This window comes from Chiloscyllium plagiosum, unplaced genomic scaffold (genome assembly GCF_037043375.1).
Source record: "Chiloscyllium plagiosum isolate Xiang-an unplaced genomic scaffold, Cpla_swu_hap1 HiC_scaffold_20, whole genome shotgun sequence".
NCBI lineage: Eukaryota > Metazoa > Chordata > Chondrichthyes > Orectolobiformes > Hemiscylliidae > Chiloscyllium > Chiloscyllium plagiosum.
Genome location: NW_028270158.1, coordinates 39,501,778 through 39,523,405, shown reverse-complemented (window position 1 = coordinate 39,523,405; position 21,628 = coordinate 39,501,778). Strand labels below are relative to the sequence as shown.

At 40.6% G+C, this 21,628-nt stretch overlaps 1 protein-coding gene across 13 annotated transcripts in view; it reads left to right on the top strand.

Moving 5' to 3' along the window:
- Positions 1 to 21,628, top strand: part of LOC122560664 (ankyrin repeat and fibronectin type-III domain-containing protein 1-like) — a 931,085-nt gene that overhangs the window by 852,736 nt on the left and 56,721 nt on the right. For all 13 annotated transcript variants that reach the window (XR_015760575.1, XM_087997831.1, XM_087997829.1 and 10 more), the window contains 2 exons: positions 8,217 to 8,432; positions 18,157 to 18,323. Coding sequence is in view for 12 of the 13 variants with exons in the window: in XM_087997831.1 (XP_087853957.1) it covers positions 8,217 to 8,432; positions 18,157 to 18,323 (383 nt within the window). In the remaining variant the exon portion in view is untranslated. The remainder of the gene's footprint in view (positions 1 to 8,216; positions 8,433 to 18,156; positions 18,324 to 21,628) is intronic.

The window sequence follows — 21,628 nt, the reverse complement described above, 5'->3', positions numbered from 1 at the left end:
TCAGGCCTATATTTACGTTTTAACAAGATTGAACCTGTGTTCCTTTATTCAAGTTTAAATACTCAATTTCAAATAATATTCTGTTTGTTTTATTGTATTTCTCTGCCTTGCTATTGTGCTATTCAGTAGTTGAACATGTTCAACATGAAATCTTAAGTTCCTAGAATCTCTTCCCACCTTATCCTGTTCCATTCACTGATTGGATTTTATCCTGAGATGAATTACTGATCAGATGTCCATGATCACTCATACTGCCTACTTGCACCTCCATAATAACACCTGACTCCACCCTTGCATCAGTAGATGTGAGGCCATAACCTTCATCCGTGCCATGTTTATATCCACATATCACTATTCTCTCACACTCCTGGTTGACTTCCTATTTTCTACCCTTCATAAATTTAAGCACATGCAAAGATCTACAACCTGTATCCTAACTTATACCAGGTCTCATTCGTACATTAACGATTGCAAATTAACTTATGTGGGCTCCTGGTTATAAAACAATTCTTTGATTTTAAAATTCTCATGCTTGTATTCAAATCACTCCATGGTCTCACCCCTCCTTATCGCTGTAGCCTCCTCCAACTCTACAACTTTCCATGATAACTACACTCTGCCACTTGACCTTTTGAGAAGCCATTACTTCAACATTGGTGGCTCTGTACTCAGGGCTTGCCAAGACTGAAAGCTCTTGAACATCCTGTATGAACCTGTCTGCCTCACCTTCCCTATTAAGGTACAAACTTAAAACCTACCTTGTCTGCTCTAGTATCTTCATACATGGTTCAATGTCAAATTATTCTGTTAATAATATTCCTTGGATCCATCTCTTGAGGTATTACTACATTAAAAATCAATGTAAAAGTATGGTGTGTCTGCTGCCTATCTGTTTGTTTCATGACATTTTAACAATTGTCTATATTAATGTTCATTTGCCTTTCTTTTACAAACTTAAATACTTTATCCAACTCATTTGAGAATTTCTCAGTTGCCTGCTCCAATGCCACTCCTCTTTATACTTGGAGATTATTGGAAATGTTCAGCAGTTGGCATTGAGGTTCTGATGTTAATTGGAAATAACTGTAATTTTAAACTTAGTTAAGGATCACTCCAGTCAGCATTTCTCCTGTAAGTACAATGTAGATCCACTACTACTCTTTATCGTCTCCCCAATTTCTCCTGTCCATGCTGGAAGATATTGCCACCTGTGCTCATTGTTTTGCAAACATTCTGTCTTACATCAGAAATAAAGCTGTGCCCATCTACATACATATGACACTATTCATGTGGTACTCCAAGTCTTTATAGAGGTTGTAAGGAAATGGGTAATTCTCTCCACTTACTGAAAATCTGTTAGCATTCTTCTAGCTATAGCTCTGTGGAAGTTGGGTGAGGGCTGAATGTGGCGTGCCACAGCTGTCCTGGTTCATATACAGGATTGGGTACTTGGTTGTGGCTGGTTTAAAAGCTGATTCCAGCACCCACACTACATATCAGTTACATGCCAAGAATTCTCCTGCTGTGCACCAAATTAGTCTACTAATCTGAATATATCCTTCTTGTAGACTTAGATTAAATGGAATTGCAAAACATTGCTTAAAGTAAAATGTTAATATACTGAAAACAAAGTTTTAAGCCATAAGAGATGAAAGACAATTGAGCCAGGAAATGACATAATTCAATCTCTATTTAAAAGCTATATATTCTGACCTTATCATTCATATTCATATATCCACATTCATCCTAGAAATGAATATAATAAGATGCATCAGCTAGGAGACCTTTTCTGCAGATGTACACTATAATATACCTGTCCCAGGAATGTTTGAGGCAACAATGTAGAATGAAGAAATTTCATATGTAACCCGTTCTGCACCTTTCCCAAGCACATTTGATGGGACAATCTAGACTAGAGGGAACTTTTATTTTGTATCTAACTGTGTTTTACTTGCCCCAGCAGTATTTAATATTGATCACTTGGGTGCCTGTCAACTGAAGCATATAAACAACACATGGTCTGATGGGAAAACTTCAACAAACTTTATGAAGGATTGTATCCCAAGTGATCTTCAAATTTTCTTTATAGTACTTTGTTCATTTATGTAAGAGAAGTGTTAAAAAAATGTAAAACCACGTATTCAATATATTGAAACATACTAACGGGTTAATTAGCAAGTTTTTAAAGCCCTTTTCAATTTATTTGTTTAATATCCTGTTCTAAAGGTAATTGTCAGTCAGTCTGAGAAAGACATACATCATGCCATCTCAATAACATGCAGGTGTCACTGGCAAGACCTATATTCATTGTCCACCTCTGTTCCACTTGTGAAGATGATGGTGAACTATCTTTTGAATTGTTTCAGCCCACATTGCTGTTTGTTTGGAGTTCCAGGATTGTGACCCGATGACAATAATATTGATTAATGCAGTAATGGAAAACTACTGACTATCATTTTTTTTATTTGAAGAACATACGTGGAGGTCATTCAGCTCCTTCAACCTATTTTGTCAGTCAATTAGATCATGGTTGATCTCAATCTCAATTATACTGCTATGCCTCATAAGTCTACCCATATTCAAAATAACATATTCAAAGCCAGGGAACTATAGAACGTCAGTGGTGGGCAAGTTGTTGGAGGGAATCCTGAGGGATAGGATGTACATGTATTTGGAAAGGCAAGGACTGGTTAGGGATAGTCAACATGGCTTTGTGTGTGGGAAATCATGTCTCACAAACTTGATTGAGTTTTTTGAAGAGGTAACAAACAGGATTGATGAGGGCAGAGCAGTAGATGTGATCTAAATGGGCTTCAGTAAGGCGTTAGACAAGGTTGCCCATGGGAGACAGATTGGCAAGTTTAGATCTCATGGAATACAGGGAGAACTAACCATTTGGATATAGAAACTGGCTCAAAGGTAGAAGACAGAGGGTGGTGGTGGAGGGTTGTTTTTCAGACTGGAGGCCTGTGACCAGTGGAGTGCCACAAGGATCAGTGCTGGGTCTTCTACTTTTTGTCATTTACATAAATGATTTGGATGCGAACATAAGAGGTACAGTTAGTAAGTTTGCAGATGACACCAAAATTGGAGGTGTAGTGGACCGCGAAGAGGGTTACCTCAGATAACAACAGGATCTTGACCAGATGGACCAATGGGCTGAGAAGTGGCAGATGGAGTTTAATTCAGATAAATGCGAGGTGCTGCATTTTGGGAAAGCAAATCTTAGCAGGACTTATACACTTAATAGTAAGGTCCTATGGAGTGTTGCTGAACAAAGACACCTTGGAGTGCAGGTTCATAGCTCCTTGAAAATGGAGTCGCAGGTACATAGGATAGTGAAGAAGGTGTTTGGTATGCTTTCCTTTATTGGTCAGAGTATTGAGTACAGGAGTTGGGAGGTCATGTTGTGGCTGTACAGAACATTGGTTAGGCCACTATTGGATTATTGCGTGCAATTCTGGTCTCTTTCCTATAGGAAAGATGTTGTGAAACTTGAAAGGGTTCAGAAAAGATTTATAAGGATGTTGCCAGGGTTGGAGGATTTGAGCTATAGGGAGAGGCTGAACAGGCTGGGGCTGTTTTCCCTGGAGCGTGGGAGGCTGAGGGGTGACCTTATAGAGGTTTACAAAATTATGAGGAGCATGGATAGAGTAAATAGACAAAGTCTTTTTCCTGAGGTCGGGGAGTCCAGAACTAGAGGGCATAGATTTAGGGTGAGAGAGGAAAGATATAAAAAAGACCTAAGGAGCAACTTTTTCATGCAGAGGATGGTACGTGTATGGAATGAGCTGCCAGAGGAAGCAGTGGCGGCTGGTACAATTGCAACATTTAAGAGGCATCTGGATAGGTATATTAATAGGAAGGGTTTGAAGGGATATGGGCCGGGTGCTGGCAGGTGGGACAAGATTGGGTTGGGATATCTGGTCAGCATGGATGGGTTGGACCGAAGGGTCTGTTTCCATGCTGTACATCCCTATGACTCTATGACCTCTGTTATTTAAAGATATATCAATCTCAAGCCTGAAAATTTCAACTGAACCGTCATCTACAACCTTTGAGGCGAGAATGATCTAGATTCCTTTGTCCTTTGTATAGAACATAGAACATAGAAGAATACAGCGCAGTACAGGCCCTTTGGCCCTCGATGTTGCGTCGATCCAAGCCCACCTAACCAACACTAGCCCACTATCCTCCATATGCCTATCCAATGCCCGCTTAAATGCCCATAAAGAGGGACAGTCCACCACTGCTACTGGCAGGGCATTCCATGAACTCACGACTCGCTGAGTAAAGAACCTACCTCTAACATCTGTCCTATACCTATCACCCCTTAATTTAAAGCTATGCCCCCTCGTAATAGCTGACTCCATACGTGGAAAAAGGTTCTCACGGTCAACCCTATCTAAACCCCTAATCATCTTGTACACCTCTATCAAGTCACCCCTAAACCTTCTTTTCTCCAATGAAAACAACCCCAAGTGCCTCAGCCTTTCCTCATACGATCTTCCTACCATACCAGGCAACATCCGGTAAACCTCCTCTGCACCCGTTCCAGTGCCTCCACATCTTTCCTATAGTATGGCGACAAAAACTGCACACAATACTCCAGATGCGGCCGCACCAGAGTCTTATACAACTGCAACATGACCTCAGGACTCCGGAACTCAATTCCTCTACCAATAAAAGCCAGTACGCCATATGCCTTCTTCACCGCACTACTTACCTGGGTGGCAACTTTCAAAGATCTGTGTACATGGACACCAAGATCCCTCTGCTCATCCACACTACCAAGTATCCGACCATTAGCACAGTACCCCATCTTTTTGTTACTCTTACCAAAGTGAATCACCTCACACTTAGCTACTGCTCTTCCTGATTTTACTCCCAAAATATTATCCCTTCTTTATCCAGATCTTCCACCTGGAAGAAATCCTGTTACCATTTTTAAAAACTTAATTCATATGACTTCAACCTTCTAATCTCAAGGGAAGTCAGTAATTTTACGTAACTTGTCCTATATTTTCTCATTTTAAAGTGAGATGACAGTTACGATCCTTGATATCAGGCAACATTTGACTGAGTATGGCAATAAGGAGCCCTAGCAAAATTGATGTCAGTGGGAATTAAATTTCCACTGGTTGAAACAAACCTTTTTTTGTAATTCATTTGTGGGACTTGGGCTTTGCTGGCTGGCCACCATTGATAGCCCAGCTCTACTTGCCCTTGAGAAGGTGGTGGTGAGCTGCTTTTTTGAATCGCTGCAGTCCACTTGCTATGGGTTGACCCACAAAGCTGGTAGGGAAGGAATTCCAGGATTTTGACCCAATGACTTTGAAGGAACAGCGGTATATTTCAGCGTGGTGAGTGGCTTGGAGGCAAACTTGCAGGTCGTGATGTTCCCAAGTACTTGCTGCCCTTGTTCTTCTAGATGGAAGTGGTTGTGAGTTTGGAAGGTGATGTCTAAGGAACTGTAGTGAATTTCTGCAGTGCATCTTGTAGATAGTACATACTGCTGTTACTGAGCACCAGTGGTGGAGGGATTTAATGTTTGTAGATGTGGTGCCAATCGAGCAAGATGGTGTCAAGCTTCTTGAGTGTTGTTGGAGCTGCACCCATCCAGGCAAATGGAGAGTATTCCATCACACTCCTGACTTGTGCCTTGTAGATGGTGGATAGTCTTTGGGGTGTGAGGAAGTGAGTTACTTGCTGCAGTATCCCTAGTCTCTGACCTGTTCTTGTAGCCACTGTGTTTATGTGGTGAGTCCAGTTGGGTTTCTGATCAATGGTAACCCCAAGGATTCTGACAGTAGGGGATTCAGTGATGGTTATACCATTGAATGTCAAGGGGCGGTAGTTAGAGTTTCTCTTATTGGTAATGGTCATTGTCTGGCATTTGTGTGGCATGAATGTTACTTGCCTCTTGTCAGCCCAAGCCTGATATTATTCAGATCTTGTTGCATTTGAGCATGGTCTGCTTCAGTACCTGAGGAGTTGTGAACGGTGCTGAGCACTGTGCAATCATTGGCAAACATTTCCACTTGTGATCTATGACAGAGGGAAGGTCATTGATGAAGCAGCTTAAGATTGTTGGGCCTAGGACACTACCCTGAGGGACTCCTGCAGAGTTTTCCTGGAGCTGGGATGAATGACACTCCACAACCAGAACCATCTTCCTTTGTGCCAGGTATGACTCTAACCAGAGGAGTGTTTGCCCCCTGATACCCATTGATTCCAGTTTTGCCAGGGCTCCTTGATGCCATACTTGGTCAAATGCAGCCTTGATGTTAAGGGCTGTCAGTCTCACCTCACCTCTGGAATTCAGCTCTTTTGTCCATGGTTGAACCAAGGCTGTAATGAGATCAGGAGCTGGTGCTATTATACCTTGACTATTAATCCAGAAATCCAGAATAATATTCTGGGGTCCTGGGTTCAAATGGCAGATGGTAGAACTTGAATTCAATAAAAGAAAATCTGGAATTAAGTGTTGACTGATGACCATGAAACCATTGTAATTGTCAGAAAAGCCCATCTGGTTCACTAATGTCCTTTTAAGGAAGGCAATCTGCCATCCTTACCTATGTGTGACTCCAGCGCCATAGCAATGTGGTTGATTCTCAACTGCCCTCTGAAATGGCCAAGCAAGCCACTCAGTTGTATCAATTGCTAGAAAGTCACAACAAACCTGACATAAAGGAAAGTGATTATGATTGTTGGAGCCAATCATGTCATCCCCATCACACTGATATCGCAGTCACTAGGATAGAGTTTTAGGTGCTGTTGTATGTATACCTTCCAAATAACAGAATTCACCTCTTAAGGACTCCATGTGTGGATACAATGTTGCGACTCTGCTTGACAGTCTGGGATATGCTTGCAAGCTGCAAATCAGCTGGTTTGCTATAACATCTGCTTCATAATTTGTTGTGGTTCACTGTCTTAAATAGGAGATGGCGAGGACTGCAGATGCTGGAGAAGTCAGTGTCAATAAAGTATGGCACTGGAAAAAGCATAGCAGATCATGTAGCATCTGAAAAGCAAGAGAGTCGATGTTTCAGGCTTAACCCTTAATCTGGTCCTGATGAAGGGTTAAGCCTGAAACATCAGCTCTCTTACTGCTCAGATGCTGCCTGACCTGCTATGCTTTTTCCAGCACCACACTTTATTGACTCACTGTCTTAAATAAGCTAACTCATGGGATTAAACAGTCCCTGATGAGTGCCTGATTATGTGACCATCATAATTGACATGACAGACCCAACCATCTTTAGGTGCTTCTTAAATGTTTGCTGATATTTGCACACTGTTAAATACTATTTGGAGACTCTTCAGATACTAAAGCAATGTGTTTCCAGATGCAGGGTCTGGGTAGCATTTAGGCTGGGCTGGATGGGTGGAAAGAAACATTCGCATCAACTAATAACCATATATAAAATGAGAGAAACTAACATTCCTCCGTTGATATTCTTTTGCATTTCTATCAATGTATCCTCCACCATAATATACTGGAGGTTATCATTGACCAGAAACTGAACTAGACCAGCTATTTAAAAAACTATACAAAACTGGTCAGAGTCTGGGAATTCTGCAGTGAGGAACTCCCCTCCTAACTCAACAAAATCTGGCCACCAACAAGGCACAAGTCAAGCATGTGATGGAATGCTCTTCATATACCTAGATGAATGCAAATTCAACAATGAACCAGTCGTTCAACATCAACAAGGAGAAAAGAACCCTCTTCATTGGCAACCGATTCACCACTTTAAATATTAATTACATCCACCACTGTGGATGTAGTCCACATCATGTACAAGATGCACTGCATCAATTCAACATGCTACTTTAACATGACATTTCAAATCTACAACCTTTGCCACTAGAAGGACTAGAGCAGCAGATACAAGGGAAAAATGTCACTTGAAAGTTCCCTGAAATAAACAATAAACAAAACGCTATCCTAACTTTGAAAGTCACCTTTCCTTCTCTGTAACCATGTCAAAGTCCTGGAACTCACTTGCCTGACAACAAGGTGGTGGACCTGCACCAGATGAACTGCAGTGGCTTAGAATGGCAGCTCACCACCTCAAGGGCAATCAGGAATGAGTAACAAATGATGGCCTTGCCAGGCACACTGTAATAAAATAATGTAAAAATTTAAAAACTTAGCCCTGCTGCTTTTCTGATCCTAATTTTTCTTAAATTCTCTTTATTTTCAGGGACTGCTGGGAACCCAAAATCTTGGCCAGGTGTACTTTGAACCCATCAAAGACAAGCATGGCAATGTACTGATCGTGACCCTGAAGGAACTGGGCACGTACCAGAGTCTAGAGAGTGTCAGATGGATTCCTCTGTCTAAGTTCCAGACTCAACGCAAGTCACTCTCCTCTTCAGAAGATCCCACTGCACTGGATATGTTGCTGTTAACTCTCCATGTAGGATGACAGTTAATAAAACACTGTTTACAAGTTAACACACAGCTAAAGCTGACATGAAATAGAGAGACGAATTGGCTATTTTTTAGTTCAATGGCATTTCATTTGTTTGTAATGCAACACAACTAACTTTTTTTGTGAAGGACCAAATTCCCCACCAATGTTTTGTTTAGGGACCACAGTGCTGGCAGAGGTCGATGCTTGTGATCTTGGTCATGGATGGCTGATGTCTGGGCAGTTATCTCAAGAACAGAAATATATTCTTGGAATAGGGATCTGCCAAGCAATTCAATTAGTTACTTTCTTTGACTTTCAGCGACAATTTTGAGCATGTCCTATTCAACATGCTCTGCCACTACTGTAATCAACAACACCGCTGCATCTTTAATTTCCTACCTCATCTGCATATTGACTGGCAACATTTCATTCCATGTAGCTATCTCTATTCCTTTAAAGTCTCAGTTAAATTTACTTCCAGTCCTCATTGTGTATTTTCACACTTTTTTTTGTGTGTAGATTTTTCTGAATTTAATTTTCAGCAGTTTAACATTGTTGTCTATTTACTATCCTACTGGTAGACCCTGTCATCTATTAGTTCTGTTCTGACTGATTTACACTGACCCTTAGTCTCACAATGCATTAAATTTATCATACAAATCATAAAAGTTAAATATTTCTATGGTTTTACCCTTGCACCACCTCTAAGACCAGATCCAGCTTTATAGAACTGCCACAAAGCAGATAAACAGGCTGGGACAAGTTATACAACAAGCACAATTTGTATTTATACAGCAGCTTTCAAGGATCACTGCTGAAGGAGGCCATTTGGCTTGTCATGTCTGTGACAGCACTCTGTTGAACAACTCTTTATCCCACTTGTATCCATGTAATAATGTTATATCTAAATAATTATCTAATTCCTTTTTGAAAGCTATAATTGAATCTGCATCTGGCACACACTAAGTAAGTGCATTCCAGATCCCAACCAATTGCTGCATAAAAGGTTTTCCTTACATTGCATTGGTTCTTTGCCAGCAACTTTTGATAATTGTTCCCTCTATTGTGATCCTTCTGTTGATCCAAAGTTTGCCTCTACTTATTCTGTTCAGATCTCTCCTGATTTCAAATATCTCTGCCATGTTTCTTTCAACCTTCTCTTCTTGGAAGTAGAATTGTTATATCTTCTTCAATCAATCCACATACAGAATCTCTCACCCTGAAACTATTTTCACGCATCCTTTCTACCCCCTCTCCATTGCATGCTGAAAGGAAAACAGTACTCCATTTGATGCAAAACCAATGCTATTGTTCCTGTTCTGGGAATTACAGGTGGTAAGGTGGGGATCATATAGTCATAGGTCAATTAGGACAAGAGGAACACCATATGGGTGGGACAGGCAATGACTGAGGCAAGTTTGGTAACTTGCAGCAAGAAAACTCATGATCCTCAAGGCAAAATTCCCACCAAAACTTGACACAACTGGGTCTTCTCCAAATAAAACTTAAGATTTGACCCATTCTCACTGTTGGCTACTACTCAAAATTGTTGTCAAGTTTTGAACTTTTACTCCATGTTCCAATTCCAAGTCATCTTTCAAAAGCAGTGCACTGAGCACAGATCCCTGGAGTACACTGCTATAAGACTGAAAAATAATCATTTACCAAAATGTGTTATTTTCTGTCCTTTTTTTAATCTAAGCTGACACTGACCCTCCTGTTCTGAAGCTTTCAAGATTCTGTTGAAATAAATAGGAGTCTTTAGCATCCTTTTACATAATGGCAATTCTTGAGGTTGAGATGATTGTTACTTATGCCCTATGTTTTTTTTTCCTCAGATAGTTCAATCAATGTCAGGTTTCATAGGGAACTGCTCAGTTATGTCTCTTCTTAACCAATGTCAGAAAGTTGACTATTCTTGTAGTTCAGGTGAACTCTACAGTGATTTTAAAGTACAATCTACTGTTCCGGCTGTAAGTTTGCACGCTGAGCTGGAAGGTTTGTTTTCAGATGTTTCATCACCATGCTAGGTAACATCATCAGTGAGCCTCCGGTGAAGCACTGGTGTTATGTCCTTCTTTCTATTTATGTCTTGTTCTCATAAGATGGGTGATATCATTTCTGGTCCTTTTTCTTAGAGATTGGTAAATGGGGTCCAAATTGATGTGTTTATTGATGGAGTTCCAGTTTGATTGCCAGGCCTCTAGGAATTCCCATGCATGTCTCTGTTTAGCCTGTCCTAGGATGGATGTGTTGTCCCAGTCAAAGTGGTGTCCTTCTTCATCTATATGTCAGGATAGTGGGTCATGTCTTTTGTTGGCTAGTTGGTGTTTGTGTATCCTGGTGGCTAGTTTTCTGCCTGTCCGTCTGATGTAGTGTTTGTTACAGTCCTTGCATGGTATTTTGTAAATGCTATTTGTTTTGCTGGTTGTTAGTATAGGGTCCTTTAGGTTCATCAGCCTCTGTTTAAGTCTGTTGTGGGCTACCATGATGCCAAGGGATCGAAGTAGTCTGGTAGTCATTTCAGAGATGTATTTGTTTGGTATTGGGAATAGAGTTTCTCGGCGCGGTGTATCTGCTTGTTTGAGTTTGTTGTTTAGGAATCGGCGGACTGTATTTACCAGGTGCCCATTCTTCTTGAATACACTGTATATGTATTTTTCTTCTGCTGCTCGTAATTCCTGGTTGCCACAGTGTGTTGTGACCTGTTTAAATAATGTCCTGATGCAGCTCCGTTTGTGGGTGTTGGGATGATTGCTTCTGTAGTTGAGTATGTGGTCTCTGTGTGTTGTTTTCCTTTAGACGCTGGTCTGAACTTCTCCATTAGCCTCATTCCTGATGAAGAGCTTATGCACAAAATGTTGATTCTCCTGTTCCTCAAATGCTGCATGACCTGCTTTTAAAGCACCACACTCTAGACTCTGAAGTTTCTAATAACTGTTCTAAAAAAAGGACCAGAGTGGCAACTAGGAAGGGTTGTCTGTTGTTGCTCTTCTCCTCTTTTGTTAGTTTTATGCCAGTAAAGACATTGTTGATGATGTTGTAGGCATTCTCTAAAAGGACCCTATACCACCAACAAATGTTATTTGCAAAATACCATGCAAGGAATGTAATAAATACTACATCGGATGGACATGCAGAAAACTAGCCACTGGGATGTATGAACATCAACTAGCCACCAAAAGACGTGACCCATTATCACTAGTATCGTTACATACAGATGAAGAAGGACACCACTTTGACTGGGACAACACATTCATCTTAGGACAGGTTAAACAGGGACATGGAAGGGATTGCCTAGAGGCCTGGCTTTCAAATGGGACTTCCATCAATAAACACATCAATTTGAACCCCATTTACTAACCTCTGACAAAAAGAACCGGAAATGATATTACCCACCTTAAGAGACCAAGACACATAAACAGAAAGTGGGACATAGCACCAGCTTCACCTGAGGCTCACTGATGATGTTACCTAGCATGGTGATGAAACGTCTGCATACAAACCTTCCAGCTCAGTGAGCAGACTTACAATCTGAAACTCAACCTAAGCTACAAATCTCAAAACTACATTCTACTGTTGTATTTAAATTTTTTTTTCAAATGAAAGTCTCAAGTATTAAATCAAAGATTGGCAACATAATAAAATTTCAAAACTTTGTAACATTTATGATTCTTCAGGTTTCTATCACCACCCATATATCTAAGGAGGATTGAAGGATATGGCAAATTTTTCTGCAACTTCTATCCTTATTTCCCTAGTATCCTTGGATATATCTGATCCTGTCCTAGTGATTCATGTCACTATAGCTAGGAACTCTCATATTTCATTTACATCAATTTTAGCTCCAGCCAGTCTCCCAACTGCATTCTCTTTCAAAGTCTTTTTGACAAAATATTTTTCCTTGATAAATGCAGATGCTTTTAGTTTTTAATCTTTTTTATCACTACTTGACTATCTTTTCTTATAGAAGATGTTTAGATTCCCTTATTTTGTCAGCTCTGTGTCTTCTCATGCTATCTCTCTGTTGCTCTTATTTAGTTTTTCACTTCCCCTCCTTTATCTAGCATCATTCTTATGCATATTATAAATCTGAAATCTGTGATACACATTGTTTTTTAGCTTTGGCTTAATTTTAACTCTTTCACCATTCAGTGAGCTTTGATTTTTATTTTTCGGAAATCTTCATCTCATAGTTATGAACCTTGATTGTACCAAAACAGTCACATCCTTAAAAGCAGCCCATTTCTCAATTACAGTTTTGCCTGTCAGACTCTGATTCTAATTAAATGAAAGCAAATTTCTTCGGCTATAGAGTGATGAGCCATGGAAACACTACCACAGGAAGTAGTCAAAGCTAAAGCACGGTATGATTTCAAGTTACAGATAGCACTTAGGGCTAAAGAGATCAAAGGATATGAGGAAAAAGCAGGAACAGGCCTATTTGGATGATTGAACAAAACCATACTGATTGGAGAGCAGGTTCAAAGAGTTGAATAGTTCACTCCTGCTCCTTTTTCCCATGTTTCTCTGTTCCTTTGTAAAGTACTGCAGATGCTGAAGATTGGAAATAAAAATGAAATGTAGTGGACAAAAGCAGCAGACCTGACAACATCTGTGAAGAGAGAAACAGAATTTACCTTTAAAGTCCAATGACACTTCTTTGGATTTCCAAAGATCAGTCATATTGGAGTTGTATCATTAACTCTTTTAACACTGTCCCTGATGATCCCCGACTGATTTTTGATTCATTTGTCCTATTCATTCCTCAGAAACAGATCCAGAGATGCCTTGTTCCTCATTGGACTGGAAACATACTGATGTAGAACGTTATGCTGAACTCTTTTCCTTCTCTGGACTTAATGCTGTTATTATCCATGCTATTTTTGGATATTAAAGGTCCCTCATTATAACTACACCCTAGACTTCGTACTTCCCTGTAATTTACTTGAAAATGTATTCTCTATATCTTTCCCTTTATTTGGTGATCAGAGAATAAACCTAACGATGATACTTGTTGTGTTTCTTAGCTCTAGACAAATAGAGTTTGTCCTTGGCCCCTCCAAGGCATGATCACTCTCCTGCAGTGTAATATTCTCTTTAACCAGTACTATCATCCCTCTTTTATTTCCTTCCCTAACTTTCATGAAGACCTTAAAACTTGGAACAATTAATACCCAATTCAGCCCTTTATTAAGCCAGTGCTTGCAGCTATTCAGCTTTAATCATCACACTCCATGCAATAACATATATAGTTACTCTAATTGCTATGTTACTATCTTTCCTCTTACTCTCTGTTGTCTCTCTTCTTTGTGCATATTCTTTTTACAGAAGCATTATAAGAGCTTGTATTTATTTAACATTTTAACATAGTAATAATACTTGCCTAATGAGCTTCATAGGAGTGTTATTAAGTTAAATGTGACATATAGCTACATAAAGTATTAGAAGAGATGACCAAAGGTTATCCAAGGAGATTGTTTCCTTTTTTAAGGACTCCTTAAAAACTGAGGTAGAGAGGCAGTGAGATTAAGGAAAAGAATTCCTAAGCTTTGGACCTTGACAGCTGAAAGTACAAATGCCTATGGTGGAATGTCTAAAATTTAGATGTTCAAGAAGGCAAACTAGAAGAGCACAGAGGTTTCAGAAAGGTTGTAGGGCTGGAGCCAGTTACAGAGAGAAGGAGGACCAGGTAGTAGAGGAATTTAGAAAAGAGAATTTTGAGATAAAATAATTTGCAAACTAGGACCCGATGTATGTGTTTGGCCATATGAATAATAGGTGAGTTTGAATGTAGGCAGCAAAAGTTTATATGATCTTAAGTTAATTGAAAATGGGTGACCAGCCAGGAACGCATTAGAATTAGTGAATTCTAGAGACACAGAGACATGGGTGATGATTAAGTTGAGACAGATCAGAGATGAGCCATGTCACATATGTGGAAATAGACGGTTTTGTTGATGGCCTAATATTTGATCATAAACTCATCCCAAAATCAAACACAACACTTGCATTGTGAACAGTTTAGTTCTGCTTCAGACAATGGAGAGCAATGGAATTGGTGACTCGGAAACAGACTTTCTATCGGGATAAAAAAAGACTTATTTTTGCCCAGTGGAGGAAGTTTCTGTCGTTCAAGTGCTGGATAATAGAGGAGTCAAAACAAATTGTGATCAAATAGAGCTAATATTCCAAGTGTACTTGTGAAAACTGACACTTCTTTTGGATGATTAATATCAGGAATACAAGGGCAACATGTCGATGAGAAATGGGGGAGAAGAGGAGAAAGGGGTGGATAGTCAAAGTTAGATTCTTGGACAACACAAGTGGTAATGAAATGGGAGCAGAAAATAAACCATTCTAAGTGATTCTCTGGCTATGATTGTATAAACTTAAAGTGATATTAATCATTCTGAAATTTGGGTCACAATGCTGAACAAAGCAAACTGTAAAAGTATGGGGAGCATGTTAGCTATAGTGAATTAGGAAAATGCACTAAAAGATTTTGCAACAAATAGGTAATAGTTGGTATTTAAATAAGTCTTACCTGGTCTGCAATAAGATTAAAAAGAATAAGAAAAAGTGAATCAGCCATGGCTAACAATAGAAGTAAAACATTGCATTAGATCAAAGGAAGTAGTATAAGGCTGCTGTAAAATGTATTAAGCTTTGAAACAACTGAAAGTAATTTAGAAAACAGCAATGGAGGATCAAGGGAATGAAATGCAAATATGAATGCCAACTAGTGATTTTATTTTATTTATTTATTGTCACATGTATTTTGTTACAAAATATCGGGAAAAATGTTGTAGAGTATTGCCACTCTCCGGTGTCATCTTAAAATACAGGAAAATAAACCAAAACACACAATATAAAGGTAGAAAAATAAGGAAAAAGTGTTCAACTTTACAGTCCTTCTCATTAGTGCTCTGTCATGGGCCTAGTAAAAACAGGCCATAAAATCTTCTTTAGGTATGTGAGTAAGAAAAGATTAGCAAGGACAAATGAGAGTTATAGGTGGAGACATAATAATTTATAGTGAAGAATAGGGAAATGTTAGAAAAACTAAACAATTATTTTGTGACTGACTTCACAAAGGCATGATAATCTCCCAGAAATACTAGGGAACCAAAAGACTTATGAAAATAAGGAACTAAAATAAATTGGTATTCTTGAAGAGGTAGCACTCAAAGGAAGTTGAATTGGATTGAAGGTTAATAAATTCCTACATCCCAGAGTTTTGAAGGAAGTGGCTATATACTGTAGATAATGGATGCCTTGGTGGTTGTCTCTTAAAATTCTACAGAGTCTAGAAAGATTCCTGCAGACTAGAAAGTAGCAAAGATAAAGGAGAACCAGTGAATGTGACACATTTGGATTTTCAGAGGCTTTCGATAAGGTCCCATACTGGATGTTGTAAACAAAACCGGCTAGCTCAGTCAGTTGAGCATGAGACTCTTTGTCTCAGGGTCGTGAGTTTGCGCCCGACATTGGGTGAAGTGCTCCATTGGGTGGCATGGTGGCTCAGTGGTTAGCACTGCTGCCTCACAGCACCAGGGTTCCAGGTTCAATTCCAGCCTCGGGCAACTGTCTGTGTGGAGTTTGCACATTCTCCCCATGTCTGCTTGGGTTTCCTCTGAGTGCTCCAATTTCCTCCCACAGTTCAAAGATGTGCAGGGCAGGTGATTGGCCATACTAAATTGCCCATAGTGTTAGGTGCATTAGTCAGAGGGAAATGGATCTGGGTAGGTTACTCTTCGGAGGATTAGTGTGGACTGGTTGAGCTGAAGGGTCTGTTTCCACACTGTAGGGAATCTAATCTAATCTAAAATTAGACTACATGTGATTCAGCGTTTCAGTAGAGGTTACCATACTTCCAACACATGATAATTGGTTAACAAAGAACAAAGGAATAAAAACAGTTCACCCTCAGAATGGGAAGCCATTACTAATGGGGTATCCCAAGGGTCAGTGGTGGGACTACAGCTGAGCATAATCCTAACATATAATTTGGATGCAGAGACCAAATGTATTATTTACAAGTTTGCGAATGAACAATATGAATGTTAACTAGCATCCATTGGGTGGAAATGTTTGTTGTGAAGAGGATGCTAAGAAGCTTCATGAGAAATTGGACAGGCTACATAAATGAGCAAGATCATGGCAGATGGAAATAATGTGAATAGGTGTGAAATTGTCCATGAAAGGCACAGCATTTCATGAATGGTGAAAAGTTGGAAAGTGTCAAGTCCCTAAATGCTAGCATGTGGGTGAGCAAGTAATTAGGAAAGCTGTAAAGTTGTATGTTAGTCTTTATCTAAAGGAGATTTAAGTACGAGACTAAATATGTCATGCTGCAATTGTAGAGACTACATCTAGAGTATTGTGTACAGTTTTGGTTTCCTTAACTAAGAAAGAATGCACTTGCCATAGATAGAATGAAGTGTAGGTTCACCAGACTAATCCCTGAAATGGTGGGATCATTTAGGAGGCGAGATTGAGGAAACTGGATCTGTACTCTGCAGTTTTGAAGAATGAGATGTAACCTCATTGAGACTTACAAACTGCTGAGAGAGTAACATGTTGGATATAAGTAGAATGTTTTCCATGGCTGTTGAGTCCAGAAACAGGGGACATCATCTCAGAATAAGGGATGGCACACTAAGGGAAGAGGAGAAATTTCTTCACTTGGGGTAGTGAATTTTAGTAATTCTCCAAACCTAGAAGGCCTTGTTCATTCAAACATTGGACATGTACAAAGGGGGTATGACACCAAGGGACATTGAGTAGATCAATCGTTATGATTTAATGGAATAGTGCAGCAGACTCGACAGGTTGAATAGACTGCTCCTAACTTGTATATGTATGTTCCTATAAACCATGTGAGTTCCTATGTTTCTATGAATCTTGTGAGCTCAGTTCCACCCTGCTTGACGATGGTGACAAGCTTGGAGGAGGATGGTGTGTACATAGGTTGTAGTGGGCTAAACAGAGGATAAGACACAGGCCGGATATGCAAAGCCTGGGGTGAGATATGCGCAGGATGAGTTAAGGACTGGAGTGTGCTACATTCAGGATAAAACACACAAGTTTGGAGTCAGAGAGACAGATGCTGGAATTAGATAAACACAGGTTGGAATGAATGTGAATAATTAAAGTAAGTTGCACAAAGGATACACACAGAATAGTGGATTGAACAAGGATTACATAATAGAATTTGTGTCTAAATGTTCAATGCATTCATCTCAGATTCTTTCTCAGCTGTTTAAATATGGAAGCCAACCTATTCATTTTAAAGGTCAAAATGTACTGAGAGAACAAACAGAAATTTTAGGCATTCATAGGAGCATTCTTGTTGCCAGAAGATACTATATGAGGAGCAGTTTCATTTTGTGTTTTCACTAATCTCTTTAAAGACCTGACTAATTACTCAAAGTTTCTGATATTGAATACTAATCTGCTTGTCTCTAGAGATGTGAATCCACATGCTCAGCATTATATGTACCACAGTTGTAAAGGTATAGGCATTTTATTTCATAGCATATGCCGTTTTCTTGATTGGTTAATGAGCTTCTACATCTCTGGTTACACCAAAGAGGAACCAATTGACCCAGTTTAATGGTACAGCCTTTAATCATGAAAAATATTATTGAGATTATTGTATTTTCATGATTAAGATTATTATAGACGATCTGCTACACTCATTCTCTCTTTTTTTCCTCTTCAGGAAAAGCTGGCCTATCATAGGAGAAGTAATCAAGCCCTTTCTCCAGGACTTTATCTTGGTTACCTAAAGCTCTGCAGCTCAGTTGATCAGATCCATGTCCTTGTCCCTCAGAAGCTACCCAATGTCCTGTGTCATATCAAGATAAGAAACAATCACAATGTTTCCAGGTAACAGAGGGAAACAACACAAATAGGTTGATAATTAATTGAACTGTGAGAAAATACCCTGTAACATTGATTTAAAAGTACTGCATATAAATCTCCCATGTGCAGTTTTGAGCCATACACTCCATCGATGCCAGGTTTAATTCACAGTCTGTGTTGAGTTAGATGATCTCATTTGGGCAACAGTTGAGATGCCACAATGGCTCACAGTGTCTCTGGCTGGGAAAAGGGAAATCAGCTAGAGTGCCAGTTACTGATAATTATTCAGTGATCCCTGCTGGAAATCGTGTATGCAAAGGTCAGTGTGGAATGGACTGCACTTTACTGAGAAGTCTTTGTCGGCTGGCTGTTTCACTGACATGCAGAGACTAGGCACATATATTAATCATCAGAGAGTGTCTAACGCTGATTGCTTCACAGAACAATGACTAAGAAAATGTTTGGAAAAATGTTTCACATACATGCTTGTTTAAGTAAGCGAAGCAAAATAAATCTGACTGCAGCATTTTAACAAAAACTTAAAACATTTTTTTAGATTCATTTGTCCATTGACTAATTTCAGGTAGAAAATGAAATATTGCACATCTAAAATTCTGAACAAAATTACAGGTTCCTAACACATACGTGGCAGAGGAGAATGTCATGTGACAAATACCTCCCCCCCCCACCTGGAGAAAGTGAGGACTGCAGATGCTGGAGATCAGAGTCGAGAGTGTGGTGCTGGAAAAGCACAGCAGGTCAGGCAGCATCTGAGAAGCAAGAGAATCAACGTTTTGGGCATGGGCCGAGGGTGCTGACAGATAAATGGGAGGGGGGTGGGACTGGGGGAAGGTAGCTGAGAAAGCAATAGGTAGTTGAAGGTGGAGGAGAAGGTGATAGGTCAGAGAGGAGGTTGGAGCAGATAGATGGAAAAGACGATGGACAGGCCAAGAGGGCGGTGCAGGGTTGAAGGCTTGGGACTGGGATAAGGTAGGGGGAGGGGAAATGAGACTGGTGAAATCCACATTAATCCTCTGTGGTTGCAGGGTCTCAAGGAAGAATATGAGGCATTCCTCCTCCAGGCATTGGGTGGTTAGGATTTGGCAATGGAGGAGGCCCAGGAACTGCTGTCCTTGATGGAGTGGGAGGGGGAGTTGAAGTGTTCAGCCACAGGGCGGTGGGGTTGGTTGGTACAGGTGTCCCAGAGATGTTCTCTGAAACAATCCACAAGTTGGCATTCTGTCTCCCTGATGTACTGGAGACCACATCGGGTGCAACAGATACAGTCGATGACATTTGTGGAAGTACAGTTAAATTTCTGTCAGATGTGGAAGGATTCTTTGGGGCTTTGGACGGAGGTGAGGGGGGAGGGAGGTGTGACATGAATTTTCACTTCTTGCAGTGGCGGGGAAGGTGCCAGGGGTGGGGTGTGGGCTGGTGGGGCATGTGGATCAGACAAGGGAGTTGCAGAGGGAATGCTCTCTCCAAAATGTTGATATGGATGATAGGGGTAGGTAGGTGGTGGGGTCTGTTTGTAGGTGGTGGATGTGACAGAGGATGATGCAATGTATATGGAGGTTAGTGGGATAGAAGGTGAAGACCAATGGGGGATCTTTCCTTGTTGCGTTGAGAGGGGTGGGGTTCAATGATGGAGGTGTGGGAAATGGAGTAGATGCGCTGGAGGGCATCGTTAACCATGTGAGAGGGGAAATTGCAGTCTTTGAAAAAGGAGGCCATCTGGGATTTTCTATGGTGGAATTGGTCTGGACGCCTGGAGGAAGAACGCCTCATCTTCCGCCTTGGGACCCTGAAACCACACGTGATTAATGTGGATTTCACCAATTTCTTCAATTCACCTTATCCCAGTCCCAAGCTTCCAACACGGCACCATCTCTTGACCTATCTGTCATCTTTCCCATCTATCTGCTCCACCCTCCTCTCTGACCTATTCCTTCTGCCCCACTTTCATCTACCTATTGCATTCTCAGCTACCTAGTCCCAGCACCACCCCCACCCCCCCGCCCTTCCATTTATCTCTCAGCACCCCCGGCCCATAAGCCTCATTCCTGATGAAGAGCTTATGCTCCTTGGATGCTGCCAGACATGCTGTGCTTTTCCAGCACCACACTCTCAAGTTCCACCAACTGCCCCTCCCCAATATATGATGCATTTTCCCAACATATGAGATATTCCACCTAAAATGTATTAGCGAGAAGCTTACCCCAATGTGACAAACTTTCCCCAATCATCTACTCCCGATTGTGAGCTAGAAGGCTTGCACTTAATTAAGCTGGGGAGTGCTTAAACTCTCTGTGCCCTTACATTACTGCCAGAATTAAATTCTGGACAGGAAACCTCAAGGTTGATCTTCCTGCTCTGCTATTTATTTAGGCCTCTAAGGAGCAATTAAGGGGCCTCAGTTTGTCACTGCTCGTACTAACCCAGCTGCAGATCTACCTGACATCATCTAAGTGCATGTCACCTGCTATCCTGATGGAATTTTGTCACCTCAGATGGTGGTGGTTCCACAATCAAAAGTAGTATCTTATCAAAGAACTGGACATCTTTCATCTTCCTACCGTTACTTCCAAACCCCATGTCCTCCCCACCACCCCTATACCCCGAACATGAAAATTCCACTCCAGGCATCACTGTTCTTCATGATCCTGAGACTCTGAGGATGCTATTCCAGTTGTAGCCAAAGCCTGTTCTGAGGTACTGCTGAGTGCAAGAGCTGTGAGCGCTGAGTGCCTGCAGGTCTCACTCAGCAGTATCTCTGTCCCTTTGGTTTTGATTCCAGTGGAAAGCCCACCAGTGGTGCTGCCATTACCTGCTTGGCATGTATCCTGGCTAGCTTTCCCTGGAAGAGGCAGTACAGGTGTCTCACAAGATGCCCAGTACCTCAAGATAATTCTGTCTGATGTGTAATACACTCCCCTCGCCTCATGCGCAACCTGTTGGACCTATGATAATATCTTCCATTATATTCCCTGTGTATGACATGTTCTTACTGGTGCCAAATTCCTGTATACATGAAGCATACTCCAAACAATAATGTATGACATAGTTGAAGAAATACTTTGATCCTTCCTTAAAATCTATCATGTAGCCTTAAAAGAGACAAATTCAAAGCCTTGTTTAGGAAGTGAGCATAATGTGTATGGTTCTGCCTTACTGGTCAATTCACATTGAAATTTCTAGTGTGGAGTCCCTTGGGGTTCTTGAACATTGAGATATTGTCCCTAAATAATGAAATGAGGGCTACATTTCTCATACATAACACAAAAAGGCCTGGCCAACCATAATGCTGCAGAGTTATTCTTATACAG